General features: G+C 42.7%; 1 protein-coding gene across 1 annotated transcript in view; it reads left to right on the top strand.

The window, feature by feature from the left end:
- LOC311137690 (nuclear receptor subfamily 5 group A member 2-like) overlaps nt 1-6,137 on the top strand; it is a 206,899-nt gene extending 200,762 nt beyond the window's left edge. The window contains exon 8 of the mRNA XM_084172235.1: nt 812-6,137. Within this exon, the coding sequence (XP_084028361.1) occupies nt 812-1,059 (248 nt within the window). The 3' untranslated portion in view covers nt 1,060-6,137. The remainder of the gene's footprint in view (nt 1-811) is intronic.
- The last annotated feature ends 16,557 nt before the right edge of the window (nt 6,138-22,694 follow it).

The following is a 22,694-nucleotide window of genomic DNA, read 5'->3' as shown; positions in this document are numbered from 1 at the left end:
CTATATAACACCATGAGTACAGAAGTCTAGGTGCTTCCTTTTAAATGGGGAAGGATTTGTCTTAAAGAGTCTGCGATGGCTGTAATGCTGACCTACATAATTCATATACTCCTGGGGAGAGACTCTCAGAGGAGAGGGTTTTTTTCTCATTTGATTCTCTTTCCATCTTATTCTCGAGAGGATCCGAAGGGAAAATATACAGGGGAGAGAATTTGGAATATTTTTAATCAGTCTTAGATAAAATCATCCTGAGTACCACACTGCCCCCTTGTTTTAGTCTCTTGATCAGAGCATCTACTAAGTCTTGAGAATGTCAATCTAATATAAATGTTATGTGAACTAAACGTAAATGTGATGTGATGTCGTCCATTTTGTTTTTTGGCTGCTTTCCGTGACTGGCCTCTTCAATCATGTCATTAATGTGTACGTTTAGGGCACTTTTTAGGACCTAAAATCAGTCTACGGGTATCATGTGATGTCTGCATTTTTTATTTTTTACTAGCATCTGAGAAATAATCGAAATACGCAAACCACTCTAATATGTTGATATTGACCATTTTAGTTACCTCAACATGCTAACCACCATTTCAGTTACCTCAACATGCTAACCACCATTTCAGTTACCTCAATATGCTAATCACCATTTCAGTTACCTCAACATGCTAATCACCATTTCAGTTACCTCAACATGCTAACCACCATTTCAGTTACCTCAACATGCTAACCACCATTTCAGTTACCTCAACATGCTAACCACCATTTCAGTTACCTCAACATGCTAACCACCATTCTCCCCTCTTCCTCTTTCCAGACGTGAAGAACCTGGAGAACTTCCACCTGGTGGAGAGCGTCCAGGAGCAGGTGAACGCGGTGCTGCTGGACTATGTCATGTGCAACTACCCCCAGCAGACAGACAAATTTGGCCAGCTGCTCGTGCGGATGCCTGAGATCCGGGCCATCAGCCTCCAGGCCGAGGAGTACCTGTACTACAAACACCTGAATGGAGATGTGCCCTGCAACAACCTGCTCATCGAGATGCTACACGCCAAGAGAGCCTGAGGAGAGTGCAGATGGGATCCTGATCGTTTGGCTGTTTTGTTGGTTGAGACCAAGCCCTTACCTGCAGAACAGAAACTGACCCAGAACAGACTCTTCCCATGTTAAAGTTAGACTTAGTGATTCTAGGGCAGGAGGCATCAGTCCTTCTCATTTATTGTAACGATCAACCATCCTGGCACGCACTCACACACATACACACACACAAGGCACACAAACATCCTTACACACACATGTTCAAATTCATACAATATGCATTTACAGTACCAGTCAAAAGTTTGAACACACCAACTCATTCCAGGGTTTTTCTTTATTTTTTACTATTTTCTACATTGTAGAATAATAGTGAAGACATCAAAACTATGAAATAACACATATGGAACCCAAAAAGTGTAAAACAAATCAAAATATATTTGATATTTGATATTCTTCAAAGTAGCCACCCTTTGCCTTGATGACAACTTTGCACAATCTTGGCATTCTCTCAACCAGCTTCATGAGTCCTCTGTAGCTCAGCTGGTAGAGCACAGCGCTTGTAACGCCAAGGTAGTGGGTTCGATCCCCGGGACCACCCATACACAAAAAATGTATGCACGCATGACTGTAAGTCGCTTTGGATAAAAGCGTCTGCTAAATGGCATATTATGAGGAAGTCACCTGGAATGCATTTCAATTAACAGGTGTGCTTCGTTAGAAGTTAATTTGTGGAATTTATTTCCTTCTTAATGCATTTGAGCCAATCAGTTGTGTTGTGACAAGGTCGGGGTGGTATACAGAAGATAGCCCTATTTGGTAAAAGACCAAGTCCATATTATGGCAAGAACATCTCAAATATGCAAAGAGAAACGACAGTCCATCATTACTTCAAGACATGAAAGTCAGTCAATATGGACAATTTCAAGAACTTTGAAAGTTTCTTCAAGTGCAGTCGCAAAAACCATCAAGCACTATGATGAAACTGGCTCTCATGAGGACCACCACAGGAAAGGAATACCCAGAGTTACCTCTGCTGCAGAGGATAAGTTCATTAGAGTTACCAGCCTCAGAAATTGCAGCCCAAATAAATGCTTCACAGAGTTCAAGTAACAGACACATCTCAACATCAACTGTTCAGAAGAGACTGCGTGAATCAGGCCTTCATGGTCGAATTGCTGCAAAGAAACCACTCCTAAAGTACACCAATAAGAAGAAGAGACTTGCTTGGGCCAAGAAACACTATCAATGGACATTAGACCGGTGGAAATCTGTCCTTTGGTCTGATGAGTCCAAATTTGAGGTCTTTGTTTCCAACTGCCGTGTCTTTGTGAACGGATGATCTCCATATGTTTATTTCCCACCGTAAAGCATGGAGGAGGAGGTGTTATGGTGTGGGGGTGCTTTGCTGGTGACACTGTCTGTGATTTATTTAGAATTCAAGGCACACTTTTGGTTACTACATGATTCCATCTGTGTTATTTCATAGTTTTGATGTCTTCACTATTATTCTACAATGCAAAAATAAAGACAAACCCTTGAATGAGTAGGTGTGTCCAAACTTTTGACTGGTACTGTAGGTGAACGGATGATCTCCGCATGTGTGGTTCCCACCGTGAAGCATGGAGGAGGTGTGATGGTGGTTTGCTGATGACACCGTCAGTGATTTATTTAGAATTCATGACACACTTAACCAGCATGGCTACCACAGCCTTCTGCAGCGATAAGCCATCCCATTTGGTTTGCACTTCGTGGGACTATCATTTGTTTTTCAACAGGACATTGACCCAACACACCTCCAGGCTGTGTAAAGGCTATTTGACCAAGAAGGAGAGTGATGGAGTGCTGCATCAGATGACCTGGCCTCCACAATTCCCCAACCTCAACCCAATTGAGATGGTTTGGGATGAGTTGGACCGCAGAGTGAAGGAAAAGCAGACAACAAGTCCTCAGCATATGTGGGAACTCCTTCAAGACTGTTGGAAAAGCATTCCAGGTGAAGCTGGTTAAGAGAATGCCAAGAGTGTGCAAAGCTGTCTTCAAGGCAAAGGGTTGCTACTTTGAAGAATCTCAAATATTAAATATGTTTTGATTTGTTTAACACTTTTTTGGTTACGACATGATTCCATATGTGTTATTTCATAGTTTTGATGTCTTCACTATTATTCTACAATGTAGAAAATAGTGAAAAATAAAGAAAAACCCTTGAATGAGTAGGTGTGTTCAAACTTTCAACTGGTGCTGTATATTAGACACACACAAATCCCTTCACTCTAAGACAGGTGCTTCTGGAGCCCTGAGTAAAGCTGCGAGAGACTGAGAGAAACAGCTGAAATGCTTGAGAACTGTCCATTGGACTCGCTGGACATGGAAGATACTCGCTGGACATGGAAGATACTCGCTGGACATGGAAGATACTCACTGGACATGGAAGATACTCCCTGGACATGGAAGATACTCACTGAACATGGAAGATACTCACTGGACATGGAAGATACTCCCTGGACATGGAAGATACTCCCTGGACATAGAATATAACTTCTGTCTGCTTTTAATAAAAACACAAACCATCAAGGTGATGAAGAACTAACAGACTGTAACTGAAGGAACAAACCAGGAGTATTCTAAACCTCTCACACTGTTAAAGGGTGTTGAGCAACGAAGAGAGCCAACCATTCTGTGATGTCTGTGGTGAGGGCTCCAAAGAGGAGGAGCAGTGACTCTGAAGGCGTTCGGTGCACTCTTTTTAGACTGGCCCATGGTTGGCATAGTTGGGACTGTGTTGGGCAGACCAGAGCAGCCTGTCAGCTGGGCAAGAGTCTCTTTGGTCACCTGTTTCAAAGACACACAATCTGCAATGCTAACAGGCCAGACAGACAGACAGCAGTAGAAAACAGCTGAAAATGTCAGACCCTGACAGAGACTCATGTAATGGTCTGTCAGTCTTTTTTGATCCCCCATTTAAAAAAAAAATTACAAAAAAAACATGATGAACAAAATGTATGAAAACGTGACGGAACAAAAAAAGATAAGATACTAAAAAAAACATTTTAGAAATCGGCAGTTATTTCCTCCTCTTGGTCATTGAGGCTCCTCTTTGTAACCACACTGTAACCTCCCCCCCAACCTTCCCAAAACGATCGTTTACATAAGTAAAACGCATTTTACACACCATAAATAAGGTTGTAGAAAATTGTATTTGGTTATTTTATGGTTGTCCCCCCCAGGAGGAGAAACTCTGCCTTTTGTCTGAACAGACCAAAGCTTGCTGCAGAACATCAAACAAAAAAGTAACAAAACCTTAACTATCAGTATTATAAATTTGTGATGTCACAGTCATGTGAGTCTTGCCTTATTTCATTACCATGCTAGCTAACCGTGCAGATGTGAATGAAATTGTGTACAAATATATATAAAGTATTAATGTTGTATAAATTAAAAAATAAAATAATTCAAGAGGTGTTTACATTCAAGCAGTCTCGTGGAAGAGAACTGTGACGAAGCAAATTGCGAAGTTATGATTTACTAAAAAACCAAAAACACAAAATAGATTCTGGTATGCTTTCTTTGGTGTGTACAGTTTATTTTTTTCTTTGTCCAGTACTTTAATTATGTCGTGAGACACTAAAATCAGAAAGGAATCTCACTTAAAATGTAATTTCTGTTTTTCTGTTGGCATTCAAACATTTTTGCATATTGTGCATATAAGAGTTTCCGACACTAGATTTTTGTAGAACTGTTTTTATTATTTTTTAATGTTCTACCTTTCGGTGTATGTCACTGGTTACGCTTAAAAATGAAAATAACTTATTGCGTCTTGGTTTTGTCCTTTTGTGTGTTATAAGCGCAAGGTGACAAAGCCAAATATATTTGTTTACCGTTGCATGTTATTTTTTACTTATTATCGATGCAGTTCAGGAACAAAACAATGATCTTGATAATGATCACTGTAATTGAGTTCCTATTAATTGTCTATGGGAGTCTGAGCTTTAAATGGGAAAAAATATACACTCCCCTTCGTATGTATTTGGACAGCGAAGCGAAACTGTAAAATCTGTGTCCTTACTCCAGCATTCTTTTATACTAAATCAATTGCTCAGAGAAAGATATTTTGTTTAACAAGTAATTTTAAAAAATCTAAAAAAGATAGGGGTCAAAATCATGTTTATCAAAGGTGGCAGTAATTATGGACCTGACTGTATGTATGAAAATACCCTCAAATAAAAGATGACTCTGTACTGTCGCCTTATATGAAAGATTATATCTAAAATCTAAAAGGCTGGAGTATTGAGCCAAATAACAAAAATGTAGCTTCACTGTCTCAATAAATATGGAGGGGAGTGTAAGTATTGTATTTAAATTAATGGGTGTGACTGATCACGTTTTTGAATCAGTTGTTTCTTATTGAATTTCAACTAGCTTAACATTTCAGTGCTGTTTGTTCTATACAAAAGATGGCATCGGTCCTGTGAGCTGTGGTTACCTGTGATGTGTCGTAACTGAACGAACAAACAGCTTTTCCCCCCAGCCGTCCAGAAGTTTGGCATTCTGGAATGTCAGTTTGTGGAATTATATTGTTGATCTCTTACACACTTTTACCAAACACTGACTTCACAAGGCCTGTTATGGTACACACAAACCTGTCAAGTATATATTTATCCGTCTGCCTGTCTACGTTTTGTAAGTCATCGACGTCAAAATCGATCAAGTCTTTTTAACGATGCACTTTGGTGAAAGACAAAACACTGATATTGAAAAACAACGCTCAAATATACATTTATTTCAATGTTTTTATTTGTATTTGTTTTGGCATGAATCTGCTTCCTTAATTAACTGTGTGTATTGATTGACAATCTCTATAAGTCCCTTCTCATTCTGTGTGTTCTGATAAAGTTCTGCAGCTGCCTTGAATGTCCACAAACACACTCACACTCACACCCCTCCTGAACGTGCTGACCCTCTGCTTGTCTATGACCCCCCCCCCCCCCCCCCCCCCCCGCTGTCATACTGCCACCCTTTCATGTCACTTCCTGGTCTGGGGAGTTCTTTCGAAGCTGATGGACTTTTTCCTCATATTTCAATAAATAATAATATGCCAACAACGCCTTGCTGCCGCTTCCTGTAGATGACTCTCTCATCCATTCATTTTTTTACACACAGTAATGTTATTTAAATCAGAATGCACCATGGTTGATTTGCTGGGGAAGTTTTGAGTTATGTATTCTCAGTAATTTTAAGGAAACATTCACCTTTTGTAAGATGAAAAACTATTTCAACAGTGAAGAGTACAGTATGTTTATTTTCAAACCAATCATTTGAAATTCCTATTCCAACACGCTACTTGGTAAAAGAAAGTGTAAAATAAAGTGCAGTCTTATTCTTTAGATATATATATATATATCTTGAATTCTCTTATCGTTTTGTTACCTAGTTAATAACACATTCATTATTCAACAAAACATTTCAAAAAGTAACAAATTAAATGATAAACTGTGCATAGACAATGTGGAATCAGTTACAGATAAAATAATCATAGTAAAGAACACCACCACAGGAGAAAAGCAGTCCAATTTAGTAAAACAAAGAAGACAAAACAACAACAAAGTGGTGATAAGGGACACTGAGACGGTCAGTCTATATACACACTGAGACGGTCAGTCTATATACACACTGAGACGGTCAGTCTATATACACACTGAGACGGGTCAGTCTATATACATACTGAGACGGGTCAGTCTATATACACACTGAGACGGGTCAGTCTATATACACACTGAGACGGTCAGTCTATATACACACTGAGACGGTCAGTCTATATACACACTGAGACGGTCAGTCTATATACACACTGAGACGGTCAGTCTATATACACACTGAGACGGTCAGTCTATATACACACTGAGACGGTCAGTCTATATACATACTGAGACGGTCAGTCTATATACACACTGAGACGGGTCAGTCTATATACATACTGAGACGGTCAGTCTATATACACACTGAGACGGTCAGTCTATATACACACTGAGACGGTCAGTCTATATACACACTGAGACGGTCAGTCTATATACACACTGAGACGGTCAGTCTATATACATACTGAGACGGTCAGTCTATATACACACTGAGACGGTCAGTCTATATACACACTGAGACGGTCAGTCTATATACACACTGAGACGGTCAGTCTATATACACACTGAGACGGTCAGTCTATATACACACTGAGACGGGTCAGTCTATATACACACTGAGACGGTCAGTCTATATACACACTGAGACGGTCAGTCTATATACACACTGAGACGGGTCAGTCTATATACACACTGAGACGGTCAGTCTATATACACACTGAGACGGTCAATCTATATACACACTGAGACGGTCAGTCTATATACACACTGAGACGGTCAGTCTATATACACACTGAGACGGGTCAGTCTATATACACACTGAGACGGGTCAGTCTATATACACACTGAGACGGATCAGTCTATATACACACTGAGACGGTCAGTCTATATACACACTGAGACGGTCAGTCTATATACACACTGAGACGGTCAGTCTATATACACACTGAGACGGGTCAGACTATATACACACTGAGACGGTCAGTCTATATACACACTGAGACGGGTCAGTCTATATACACACTGAGACGGGTCAGTCTATATACACACTGAGACGGGCCAGTCTATATACACACTGAGACGGGTCAGTCTATATACACACTGAGACGGTCAGTCTATATACACACTGACACGGTCAGTCTATATACACACTGAGACGGGTCAGTCTATATACACACTGAGACGGGTCAGTCTATATACATACTGAGACGGTCAGTCTATATACACACTGAGACGGGTCAGTCTATATACACACTGAGACGGGTCAGTCTATATACACACTGAGACGGGTCAGTCTATATACATACTGAGACGGTCAGTCTATATACACACTGAGACGGTCAGTCTATATACACACTGAGACGGGTCAGTCTATATACACACTGAGACAGGTCAGTCTATATTATCACTGAGACGGGTCAGTCTATATACATACTGAGACGGTCAGTCTATATACACACTGAGACGGTCAGTCTATATACACACTGAGACGGTCAGTCTATATACACACTGAGACGGTCAGTCTATATACACACTGAGACGGTCAGTCTATATACACACTGAGACGGGTCAGTCTATATACACACTGAGACGGGTCAGTCTATATACATACAGAGACGGTCAGTCTATATACACACTGAGACGGTCAGTCTATATACACACTGAGACGGTCAGTCTATATACACACTGAGACGGGTCAGTCTATATACATACAGAGATGGTCAGTCTATATACACACTGAGACGGTCAGTCTATATACACACTGAGACGGTGAGTCTATATACACACTGAGACGGTCAGTCTATATACACACTGAGACGGGTCAGTCTATATACACACTGAGACGGTCAGTCTATATACACACTGAGACGGGTCAGTCTATATACACACTGAGACGGGTCAGTCTATATACACACTGAGACGGGTCAGTCTATATACACACTGAGACGGTCAGTCTATATACACACTGAGACGGTCAGACTATATACACACTGAGACGGTCAGTCTATATACACACTGAGACGGTCAGTCTATATACACACTGAGACGGTCAGTCTATATACACACTGAGACGGGTCAGTCTATATACACACTGAGACGGTCAGTCTATATACACACTGAGACGGTCAGTCTATATACACACTGAGACGGTCAGTCTATATACACACTGAGACGGGTCAGTCTATATACATACTGAGACGGTCAGTCTATATACACACTGAGACGGTCAGTCTATATACACACTGAGACGGGTCAGTCTATATACACACTGAGACGGGTCAGTCTATATACACACTGAGACGGGTCAGTCTATATACATACTGAGACGGTCAGTCTATATACACACTGAGACGGGTCAGACTATATACACACTGAGACGGGTCAGACTATATACACACTGAGACGGGTCAGTCAATATACACACTGAGACGGGTCAGTCTATATACACACTGAGACGGGTCAGTCTATATACACACTGAGACGGGTCAGTCTATATACACACTGAGACGGTCAGTCTATATACACACTGAGATGGTCAGTCTATATACACACTGAGACGGGTCAGTCTATATACACACTGAGACGGTCAGTCTATATACACACTGAGACGGGTCAGTCTATATACACACTGAGACGGGTCAGTCTATATACACACTGAGATGGGTCAGTCTATATACACACTGAGACGGTCAGTCTATATACATACTGAGACGGTCAGTCTATATACATACTGAGACGGTCAGTCTATATACACACTGAGACGGTCAGTCTTATACACACTGAGACGGTCAGTCTATATACACACTGAGACGGTCAGTCTATATACACACTGAGACGGTCAGTCTATATACACACTGAGACGGGTCAGTCTATATACATACTGAGACGGTCAGTCTATATACACACTGAGACGGTCAGTCTATATACACACTGAGACGGTCAGTCTATATACACACTGAGACGGTCAGTCTATATACACACTGAGACGGTCAGTCTATATACACACTGAGACGGGTCAGTCTATATACACACTGAGACGGGTCAGTCTATATTATCACTGAGACGGGTCAGTCTATATACATACTGAGACGGTCAGTCTATATACACACTGAGACGGTCAGTCTATATACACACTGAGACGGTCAGTCTATATACACACTGAGACGGTCAGTCTATATACACACTGAGACGGTCAGTCTATATACACACTGAGACAGGTCAGTCTATATACACACTGAGACGGGTCAGTCTATATACATACAGAGACGGTCAGTCTATATACACACTGAGACGGGTCAGTCTATATACATACAGAGACGGGTCAGACTATATACACACTGAGACGGGTCAGTCTATATACACACTGAGACGGGTCAGTCTATATACATACTGAGACGGTCAGTCTATATACACACTGAGACGGTCAGTCTATATACACACTGAGACGGTCAGTCTATATACACACTGAGACGGTCAGTCTATATACACACTGAGACGGTCAGTCTATATACAGTGGGGAAAAAAAGTATTTAGTCAGCCACCAATTGTGCAAGTTCTCCCACTTAAAAAGATGAGAGAGGCCTGTAATTTTCATCATAGGTACACGTCAACTATGACAGACAAATTGAGAAAAAAAAATCCAGAAAATCCCATTGTAGGATTTTTAATGAATTTATTTGCAAATTATGGTGGAAAATAAGTATTTGGTCACCTACAAACAAGCAAGATTTCTGGCTCTCACAGACCTGTAACTTCTTCTTTAAGAGGCTCCTCTGTCCTCCACTCGTTACCTTTATTAATGGCACCTGTTTGAACTTATTATCAGTATAAAAGACACCTGTCCACAACCTCAAACAGTCACACTCCAAACTTCACAATGGCCAAGACCAAAGAGCTGTCAAAGGACACCAAAAACAAAATTGTAGACCTGCACCAGGCTGGGAAGACTGAATCTGCAATAGGTAAGCAGCTTGGTTTGAAGAAATCAACTGTGGGAGCAATTATTAGGAAATGGAAGACATACAAGACCACTGATAATCTCCCTCGATCTGGGGCTCCACGCAAGATCTCACCCCGTGGGGTCAAAATGATCACAAGAACGGTGAGCAAAAATCCCAGAACCACACGGGGGGACCTAGTGAATGACCTGCAGAGAGCTGGGACCAAAGTAACAAAGCCAACCATCAGTAACACACTACGCCGCCAGGGACTCAAATCCTGCAGTGCGAGACGTGTCCCCCTGCTTAAGCCAGTACATGTCCAGGCCCGTCTGAAGTGCATTTGGATGATCCAGAAGAGGATTGGGAGAATGTCATATGGTCAGATGAAACCAAAATATAACTTTTTGGTAAAAACTCAACTCGTCATGTTTGGAGGACAAAGAATGCTGAGTTGCATCCAAAGAACACCATACCTACTGTGAAGCATGGGGGTGGAAACATCATGCTTTGGGGCTGTTTTTCTGCAAAGGGACCAGGACGACTGATCCGTGTAAAGAAAAGAATGAATGGGGCCATGTATCGTGAGATTTTGAGTGAAACCCTCCTTCCATCAGCAAGGGCATTGAAGATGAAACGTGGCTGGGTCTTTCAGCATGACAATGATCCCAAACACACCGCCCGGGCAACGAAGGAGTGGCTTCGTAAGAAGCATTTCAAGGTCCTGGAGTGGCCTAGCCAGTCTCCAGATCTCAACCCCATAGAAAATCTTTGGAGGGAGTTGAAAGTCTGTGTTGCCCAGCGACAGCCCCAAAACATCACTGCTCTAGAGGAGATCTGCATGGAGGAATGGGCCAAAATACCAGCAACAGTGTGTGAAAACCTTGTGAAGACTTACAGAAAACGTTTGACCTGTGTCATTGCCAACAAAGGGTATATAACAAAGTATTGAGAAACTTTTGTTATTGACCAAATACTTATTTTCCACCATCATATGCCAATAAATTCATTACAAATCCTACAATGTGATTTTCTGGATTTTTTTTTCTCATTTTGTCTGTCATAGTTGACGTGTACCTATGATGAAAATTACAGGCCTCTCTCATCTTTTTAAGTGGGAGAACTTGCACAATTGGTGGCTGACTAAATACTTTTTTTCCCCACTGTACACACTGAGACGGGTCAGTCTATATACACACTGAGACGGTTCAGTCTATATTATCACTGAGACGGGTCAGTCTATATACATACTGAGACGGTCAGTCTATATACACACTGAGACGGTCAGTCTATATACACACTGAGACGGTCAGTCTATATACACACTGAGACGGTCAGTCTATATACACACTGAGACGGTCAGTCTATATACACACTGAGACAGGTCAGTCTATATACACACTGAGACGGGTCAGTCTATATACATACAGAGACGGTCAGTCTATATACACACTGAGACGGGTCAGTCTATATACATACAGAGACGGTCAGTCTATATACACACTGAGACGGTCAGTCTATATACACACTGAGACGGTCAGTCTATATACACACTGAGACGGGTCAGTCTATATACATACAGAGACGGTCAGTCTATATACACACTGAGACGGTCAGTCTATATACACACTGAGACGGTCAGTCTATATACACACTGAGACGGTCAGTCTATATACACACTGAGACGGTCAGTCTATATACACACTGAGACGGGTCAGTCTATATACACACTGAGACGGTCAGTCTATATACACACTGAGACGGTCAGACTATATACACACTGAGACGGTCAGACTATATACACTCTGAGACGGTCAGACTATATACACACTGAGACGGTCAGTCTATATACACACTGAGACGGGTCAGTCTATATACACACTGAGACGGGTCAGTCTATATACACACTGAGACGGGCCAGTCTATATACACACTGAGACGGGTCAGTCTATATACACACTGAGACGGTCAGTCTATATACACACTGACACGGTCAGTCTATATACACACTGAGACGGGTCAGTCTATATACACACTGAGACGGGTCAGTCTATATACATACTGAGACGGTCAGTCTATATACACACTGAGACGGGTCAGTCTATATACACACTGAGACGGGTCAGTCTATATACACACTGAGACGGGTCAGTCTATATACATACTGAGACGGTCAGTCTATATACACACTGAGACGGTCAGTCTATATACACACTGAGACGGGTCAGTCTATATACACACTGAGACAGGTCAGTCTATATTATCACTGAGACGGGTCAGTCTATATACATACTGAGACGGTCAGTCTATATACACACTGAGACGGTCAGTCTATATACACACTGAGACGGTCAGTCTATATACACACTGAGACGGTCAGTCTATATACACACTGAGACGGTCAGTCTATATACACACTGAGACGGGTCAGTCTATATACACACTGAGACGGGTCAGTCTATATACATACAGAGACGGTCAGTCTATATACACACTGAGACGGGTCAGTCTATATACATACAGAGACGGTCAGTCTATATACACACTGAGACGGTCAGTCTATATACACACTGAGACGGGTCAGTCTATATACATACAGAGATGGTCAGTCTATATACACACTGAGACGGTCAGTCTATATACACACTGAGACGGTCAGTCTATATACACACTGAGACGGTCAGTCTATATACACACTGAGACGGGTCAGTCTATATACACACTGAGACGGTCAGTCTATATACACACTGAGACGGGTCAGTCTATATACACACTGAGACGGGTCAGTCTATATACACACTGAGACGGGTCAGTCTATATACACACTGAGACGGTCAGTCTATATACACACTGAGACGGTCAGACTATATACAGACTGAGACGGTCAGTCTATATACACACTGAGACGGTCAGTCTATATACACACTGAGACGGTCAGTCTATATACACACTGAGACGGGTCAGTCTATATACACACTGAGACGGTCAGTCTATATACACACTGAGACGGTCAGTCTATATACACACTGAGACGGTCAGTCTATATACACACTGAGACGGGTCAGTCTATATACATACTGAGACGGTCAGTCTATATACACACTGAGACGGTCAGTCTATATACACACTGAGACGGGTCAGTCTATATACACACTGAGACGGGTCAGTCTATATACACACTGAGACGGGTCAGTCTATATACATACTGAGACGGTCAGTCTATATACACACTGAGACGGGTCAGTCTATATACACACTGAGACGGCCAGTCTATATACACACTGAGACGGGTCAGTCTATATACACACTGAGATGGTCAGTCTATATACACACTGAGACGGGTCAGACTATATACACACTGAGACGGTCAGTCTATATACACACTGAGACGGGTCAGACTATATACACACTGAGACGGTCAGTCTATATACACACTGAGACGGTCAGTCTATATACACACTGAGACGGGTCAGTCTATATACACACTGATACGGTTAGTCTATATACACACTGAGACGGTCAGTCTATATACACACTGAGACGGTCAGTCTATATACACACTGAGACGGTCAGTCTATATACACACTGAGACGGGTCAGTCTATATACACACTGAGACGGGTCAGTCTATATTATCACTGAGACGGGTCAGTCTATATACATACTGAGACGGTCAGTCTATATACACACTGAGACGGTCAGTCTATATACACACTGAGACGGTCAGTCTATATACACACTGAGACGGTCAGTCTATATACACACTGAGACGGTCAGTTTATATACACACTGAGACAGGTCAGTCTATATACACACTGAGACGGGTCAGTCTATATACATACAGAGACGGTCAGTCTATATACACACTGAGACGGGTCAGTCTATATACATACAGAGACGGGTCAGACTATATACACACTGAGACGGGTCAGTCTATATACACACTGAGACGGGTCAGTCTATATACATACTGAGACGGTCAGTCTATATACACACTGAGACGGTCAGTCTATATACACACTGAGACGGTCAGTCTATATACACACTGAGACGGTCAGTCTATATACACACTGAGACGGTCAGTCTATATACACACTGAGACGGGTCAGTCTATATACACACTGAGACGGGTCAGTCTATATTATCACTGAGACGGGTCAGTCTATATACATACTGAGACGGTCAGTCTATATACACACTGAGACGGTCAGTCTATATACACACAGAGACGGTCAGTCTATATACACACTGAGACGGTCAGTCTATATACACACTGAGACGGTCAGTCTATATACACACTGAGACAGGTCAGTCTATATACACACTGAGACGGGTCAGTCTATATACATACAGAGACGGTCAGTCTATATACACACTGAGACGGGTCAGTCTATATACATACAGAGACGGTCAGTCTATATACACACTGAGACGGTCAGTCTATATACACACTGAGACGGTCAGTCTATATACACACTGAGACGGGTCAGTCTATATACATACAGAGACGGTCAGTCTATATACACACTGAGACGGTCAGTCTATATACACACTGAGACGGTCAGTCTATATACACACTGAGACGGTCAGTCTATATACACACTGAGACGGTCAGTCTATATACACACTGAGACGGGTCAGTCTATATACACACTGAGACGGTCAGTCTATATACACACTGAGACGGTCAGACTATATACACACTGAGACGGTCAGACTATATACACACTGAGACGGTCAGTCTATATACACACTGAGACGGTCAGTCTATATACACACTGAGACGGTCAGTCTATATACACACTGAGACAAGTCAGTCTATATACACACTGAGACGGTCAGTCTATATACACACTGAGACGGTCAGTCTATATACACACTGAGACGGTCAGTCTATATACACACTGAGACGGGTCAGTCTATATACATACTGAGACGGTCAGTCTATATACACACTGAGACGGTCAGTCTATATACACACTGAGACGGGTCAGTCTATATACACACTGAGACGGGTCAGTCTATATACACACTGAGACAGGTCAGTCTATATACATACTGAGACAGGTCAGTCTATATACATACTGAGACGGTCAGTCTATATACACACTGAGACGGTCAGACTATATACACACTGAGACGGTCAGACTATATACACACTGAGACGGTCAGTCTATATACACACTGAGACGGGTCAGTCTATATACACACTGAGACGGGTCAGTCTATATACACACTGAGACGGGCCAGTCTATATACACACTGAGACGGTTCAGTCTATATACACACTGAGACGGTCAGTCTATATACACACTGACACGGTCAGTCTATATACACACTGAGACGGGTCAGTCTATATACACACTGAGACGGGTCAGTCTATATACACACTGAGACGGGTCAGTCTATATACATACTGAGACGGTCAGTCTATATACACACTGAGACGGGTCAGTCTATATACACACTGAGACGGGTCAGTCTATATACACACTGAGACGGGTCAGTCTATATACATACTGAGACGGTCAGTCTATATACACACTGAGACGGTCAGTCTATATACACACTGAGATGGGTCAGTCTATATACACACTGAGACAGGTCAGTCTATATTATCACTGAGACGGGTCAGTCTATATACATACTGAGACGGTCAGTCTATATACACACTGAGACGGTCAGTCTATATACACACTGAGACGGTCAGTCTATATACACACTGAGACGGTCAGTCTATATACACACTGAGACGGTCAGTCTATATACACACTGAGACGGGTCAGTCTATATACACACTGAGACGGGTCAGTCTATATACATACAGAGACGGTCAGTCTATATACACACTGAGACGGGTCAGTCTATATACATACAGAGACGGTCAGTCTATATACACACTGAGACGGTCAGTCTATATACACACTGAGACGGTCAGTCTATATACACACTGAGACGGGTCAGTCTATATACATACAGAGATGGTCAGTCTATATACACACTGAGACGGTCAGTCTATATACACACTGAGACGGTCAGTCTATATACACACTGAGACGGTCAGTCTATATACACACTGAGACGGGTCAGTCTATATACACACTGAGACGGTCAGTCTATATACACACTGAGACGGGTCAGTCTATATACACACTGAGACGGGTCAGTCTATATACACACTGAGACGGGTCAGTCTATATACACACTGAGACGGTCAGTCTATATACACACTGAGACGGTCAGACTATATACACACTGAGACGGTCAGACTATATACAGACTGAGACGGTCAGTCTATATACACACTGAGACGGTCAGTCTATATACACACTGAGACGGTCAGTCTATATACACACTGAGACGGGTCAGTCTATATACACACTGAGACGGTCAGTCTATATACACACTGAGACGGTCAGTCTATATACACACTGAGACGGTCAGTCTATATACACACTGAGACGGGTCAGTCTATATACATACTGAGACGGTCAGTCTATATACACACTGAGACGGTCAGTCTATATACACACTGAGACGGGTCAGTCTATATACACACTGAGACGGGTCAGTCTATATACACACTGAGACGGGTCAGTCTATATACATACTGAGACGGTCAGTCTATATACACACTGAGACGGTTCAGACTATATACACACTGAGACGGGTCAGACTATATACACACTGAGACAGGTCAGTCAATATACACACTGAGACGGGTCAGTCTATATACACACTGAGACGGTCAGTCTATATACACACTGAGACGGGTCAGTCTATATACACACTGAGACGGTCAGTCTATATACACACTGAGACGGTCAGTCTATATACACACTGAGACGGGTCAGTCTATATACACACTGAGACGGTCAGTCTATATACACACTGAGACGGTCAGTCTATATACACACTGAGACGGTCAGTCTATATACACACTGAGACGGTCAGTCTATATACACACTGAGACGGGTCAGTCTATATACACACTGAGACGGGTCAGTCTATATACACACTGAGACGGTCAGTCTATATACACACTGAGACGGGTCAGTCTATATACACACTGAGACGGGTCAGTCTATATACACACTGAGAGGGGTCAGTCTATATACACACTGAGACGGTCAGTCTATATACATACTGAGACGGTCAGTCTATATACATACTGAGACGGTCAGTCTATATACACACTGAGACGGTCAGTCTATATACACACTGAGACGGTCAGTCTATATACACACTGAGACGGTCAGTCTATATACACACTGAGACGGTCAGTCTATATACACACTGAGACGGGTCAGTCTATATACATACTGAGACGGTCAGTCTATATACACACTGAGACGGTCAGTCTATATACACACTGAGACGGTCAGTCTATATACACACTGAGACGGTCAGTCTATATACACACTGAGACGGTCAGTCTATATACACACTGAGACGGGTCAGTCTATATACACACTGAGACGGGTCAGTCTATATTATCACTGAGACGGGTCAGTCTATATACATACTGAGACGGTCAGTCTATATACACACTGAGACGGTCAGTCTATATACACACTGAGACGGTCAGTCTATATACACACTGAGACGGTCAGTCTATATACACACTGAGACGGTCAGTCTATATACACACTGAGACAGGTCAGTCTATATACACACTGAGATGGGTCAGTCTATATACATACAGAGACGGTCAGTCTATATACACACTGAGACGGGTCAGTCTATATACATACAGAGACGGGTCAGACTATATACACACTGAGACGGGTCAGTCTATATACACACTGAGACGGGTCAGTCTATATACATACTGAGACGGTCAGTCTATATACACACTGAGACGGTCAGTCTATATACACACTGAGACGGTCAGTCTATATACACACTGAGACGGTCAGTCTAAATACACACTGAGACGGTCAGTCTATATACACACTGAGACGGGTCAGTCTATATACACACTGAGACGGGTCAGTCTATATTATCACTGAGACGGGTCAGTCTATATACATACTGAGACGGTCAGTCTATATACACACTGAGACGGTCAGTCTATATACACACTGAGACGGTCAGTCTATATACACACTGAGACGGTCAGTCTATATACACACTGAGACGGTCAGTCTATATACACACTGAGACAGGTCAGTCTATATACACACTGAGACGGGTCAGTCTATATACATACAGAGACGGTCAGTCTATATACACACTGAGACGGGTCAGTCTATATACATACAGAGACGGTCAGTCTATATACACACTGAGACGGTCAGTCTATATACACACTGAGACGGTCAGTCTATATACACACTGAGACGGGTCAGTCTATATACATACAGAGACGGTCAGTCTATATACACACTGAGACGGTCAGTCTATATACACACTGAGACGGTCAGTCTATCTACACACTGAGACGGTCAGTCTATATACACACTGAGACGGTCAGTCTATATACACACTGAGACGGGTCAGTCTATATACACACTGAGACGGTCAGTCTATATACACACTGAGACGGTCAGACTATATACACACTGAGACGGTCAGTCTATATACACACTGAGACGGGTCAGACTATATACACACTGAGACGGGTCAGTCTATATACACACTGAGACGGGTCAGTCTATATACACACTGAGACGGGTCAGTGTATATACACACTGAGACGGGTCAGTCTATATACACACTGAGACGGTCAGTCTATATACACACTGAGATGGTCAGTCTATATACACACTGAGACGGTCAGTCTATATACACACTGAGACGGGTCAGTCTATATACACACTGAGACGGTCAGTCTATATACACACTGAGACGGGTCAGTCTATATACACACTGAGACGGGTCAGACTATATACACACTGAGACGGGTCAGTCTATATACACACTGAGACGGTCAGTCTATATACACACTGAGACGGTCAGTCTATATACACACTGAGACGGTCAGTCTATATACACACTGAGACGGTCAGTCTATATACACACTGAGACGGGTCAGTCTATATACACACTGAGACGGGTCAGACTATATACACACTGAGATGGTCAGTCTATATACACACTGAGACGGGTCAGTCTATATACATACTGAGACGGTCAGTCTATATACACACTGAGACGGGTCAGTCTATATACACACTGAGACGGGTCAGTCTATATACACACTGAGACGGCCAGTCTATATACACACTGAGACGGGTCAGTCTATATACACACTGAGATGGTCAGTCTATATACACACTGAGACGGGTCAGACTATATACACACTGAGACGGTCAGTCTATATACACACTGAGACGGGTCAGACTATATACACACTGAGACGGTCAGTCTATATACACACTGAGACGGTCAGTCTATATACACACTGAGACGGGTCAGTCTATATACACACTGATACGGTTAGTCTATATACACACTGAGACGGTCAGTCTATATACATACTGAGACGGTCAGTCTATATACACACTGAGACGGGTCAGTCTATATACACACTGAGACGGTCAATCTATATACACACTGAGACGGTCAGTCTATATACACACTGAGACGGGTCAGTCTATATACACACTGAGACGGTCAGTCTATATACACACTGAGACGGTCAGTCTATATACACACTGAGACGGGTCAGACTATATACACACTGAGACGGTCAGACTATATACACACTGAGACGGTCAGTCTATATACACACTGAGACGGTCAGTCTATATACACACTGAGACGGGTCAGTCTATATACACATTGAGACGGGTCAGTCTATATAAACACTGAGACGGGTCAGTCTATATACACACTGAGACGGGTCAGACTATATACACACTGAGACGGGTCAGTCTATATACACACTGAGACGGGTCAGACTATATACATACTGAGACGGGTCAGTCTATATACACACTGAGACGGGTCAGTCTATATACACACTGAGACGGGTCAGTCTATATACACACTGAGACGGTCAGTCTATATACACACTGAGACGGGTCAGTCTATATACACACTGAGACGGGTCAGACTATATACACACTGAGACGGGTCAGTCTATATACATACTGAGACGGGTCAGTCTATATACACACTGAGACGGTCAGTCTATATACACACTGAGACGGGTCAGTCTATATACACACTGAGACGGGTCAGACTATATACATACTGAGACGGGTCAGTCTATATACACACTGAGACGGTCAGACTATATACACACTGAGACGGTCAGTCTATATACACACTGAGACGGTCAGTCTATATACACACTGAGACGGTCAGTCTATATACACACTGAGACGGGTCAGTCTATATACACACTGAGACGGGCCAGTCTATATACAGCGCATTCCAAAAGTATTCATTTTGTTACTTTACAGCCTTATTCTAAAATTGATTTTTTTTATACTCATCAATCTACACACAATACCCCATAATGACAAAGCAAAAACAGGTTTGTAGAAATGTTTGCAAATGTATAAAAAAATAAAAATACAGAAATACCTTATTTACATAAGTATACAGACCTTTTGCTATGAGACTCGAAATTGAGCTCAGGTGCATCCTGTTTCCATTGATCATTCTTGAGATGTTGCTACAACTTGGAGTCCATCTGTGGTAAATTCCAGGGGCACAACCTTGGTTTTAGAAGTGAGGGGGACATAACTTCTTATTTTTAATTTTTTTATCCAGTCTGATAAACACTCCAAACAGCCTACCCAACCGCTCGGAGGCATCCGCTTGGTCCTAAAACACACTGTCACCTCGTTTTGTATAACATTCCAATGATAAAACTGGGGGGACAACCATGCAAGTTCAGAATGTGGGGGGGACATCTCCCCCCCTGTCCCCAGTGAAAGTTGCGCCCCTGGTAAATTCAATTGATTGGATATGATTTGGAAAGGCACACGCCTGTCTATATAAGGTCCCACAGTTGACAGTGCATGTCAGAGCAAAAACCAAGCCATGACGTCGAAGGAATTGTCCGTAGAGCTCCGAGACATGATTGTGTCGAGGTACAGATCTGGGGAAGGGTACCAAAAAATTTCTGCAGTGTTGAAGGTCCCCAAGAACAAAGTGGCTTCCATCATTCTTAAATGGAAGAAGTTTGGAACCACCAAGACTTATCCCAGAGCTGGCTGCCCGGCCAAACTGAGCGATTGGGGGAGAAGGGCCTTGGTCAGGAAGGTGACCAAGAACCTGATGGTCCCTCTGACAGAGCTCCAGAGTTTCTCTGTGGAGATGGGAGAAACTTCCAGAAGGACAACCATCTCTGCAGCACTCCACCAATCAGGCCTTTATGGTAGAGTGGCCAGACGGAAGCCACTCCTCAGTAAAAGACACATGACAGCCCGCTTGGAGTTTGCCAAAATGCACCTAAAGACTCAGACCATGAGAAACAAGATTCTCTGGTGTGATGAAACCAAGATTGAACTCTTTGGCCTGAATGCCAAGCGTCACATCTGGAGGGAACCTGGCACCATCCCTACGGTGAAGCATGGTGGTGGCAGCATCATGCTGTGGGGATGTTTTTCAGTGGCAGGGACTGGGAGACTAGTCAGGATCGAGGCAAAGTACAGAGAGATCCTTGATGAAAACCTGCTCCAGAGCGCTCAGGACCTCAGACTGGGGCGAAAGTTTACTTTCCAACAGGACAACGACCCTAAGCACACAGCCATGACAACGCAGGATTGGCTTCGGGACAAGCCTCTGAATGTCCTTGAGTGGCCCAGCCAGACCCCGGACTTGAACCCGATCGAACATCTCTGGAGAGACCTGAAAATAGCTGTACAGTGACGCTCTCCATCCAACCTGACTGAGATTGAGAGGATCTGCAGAGAAGAATGGGAGAAACTCCCCAAATACAGGTGTGCCAAGCTTGTAGCGTCATACCCAAGAAGACTCAAGGCTGTAATCGCTGCCAAAGGTGCTTCAACAAAGTACTGAGTAAAGGGTCTGAATACTTATGTAAATGTAATATTTCAGTTTCGAATTTGTAATAATAATTTAGCAAAAATGTCTATTAACCTGTTTTTGCTTTGTCATTATGGGGTATTGTGTGT

This window comes from Coregonus lavaretus, assembly GCF_964263955.1.
Source record: "Coregonus lavaretus genome assembly, chromosome: 11".
Lineage (NCBI taxonomy): Eukaryota > Metazoa > Chordata > Actinopteri > Salmoniformes > Salmonidae > Coregonus > Coregonus lavaretus.
Note: the sequence above shows the minus strand (reverse complement) of the source record. Positions and strands in the feature narration are given on the sequence as shown.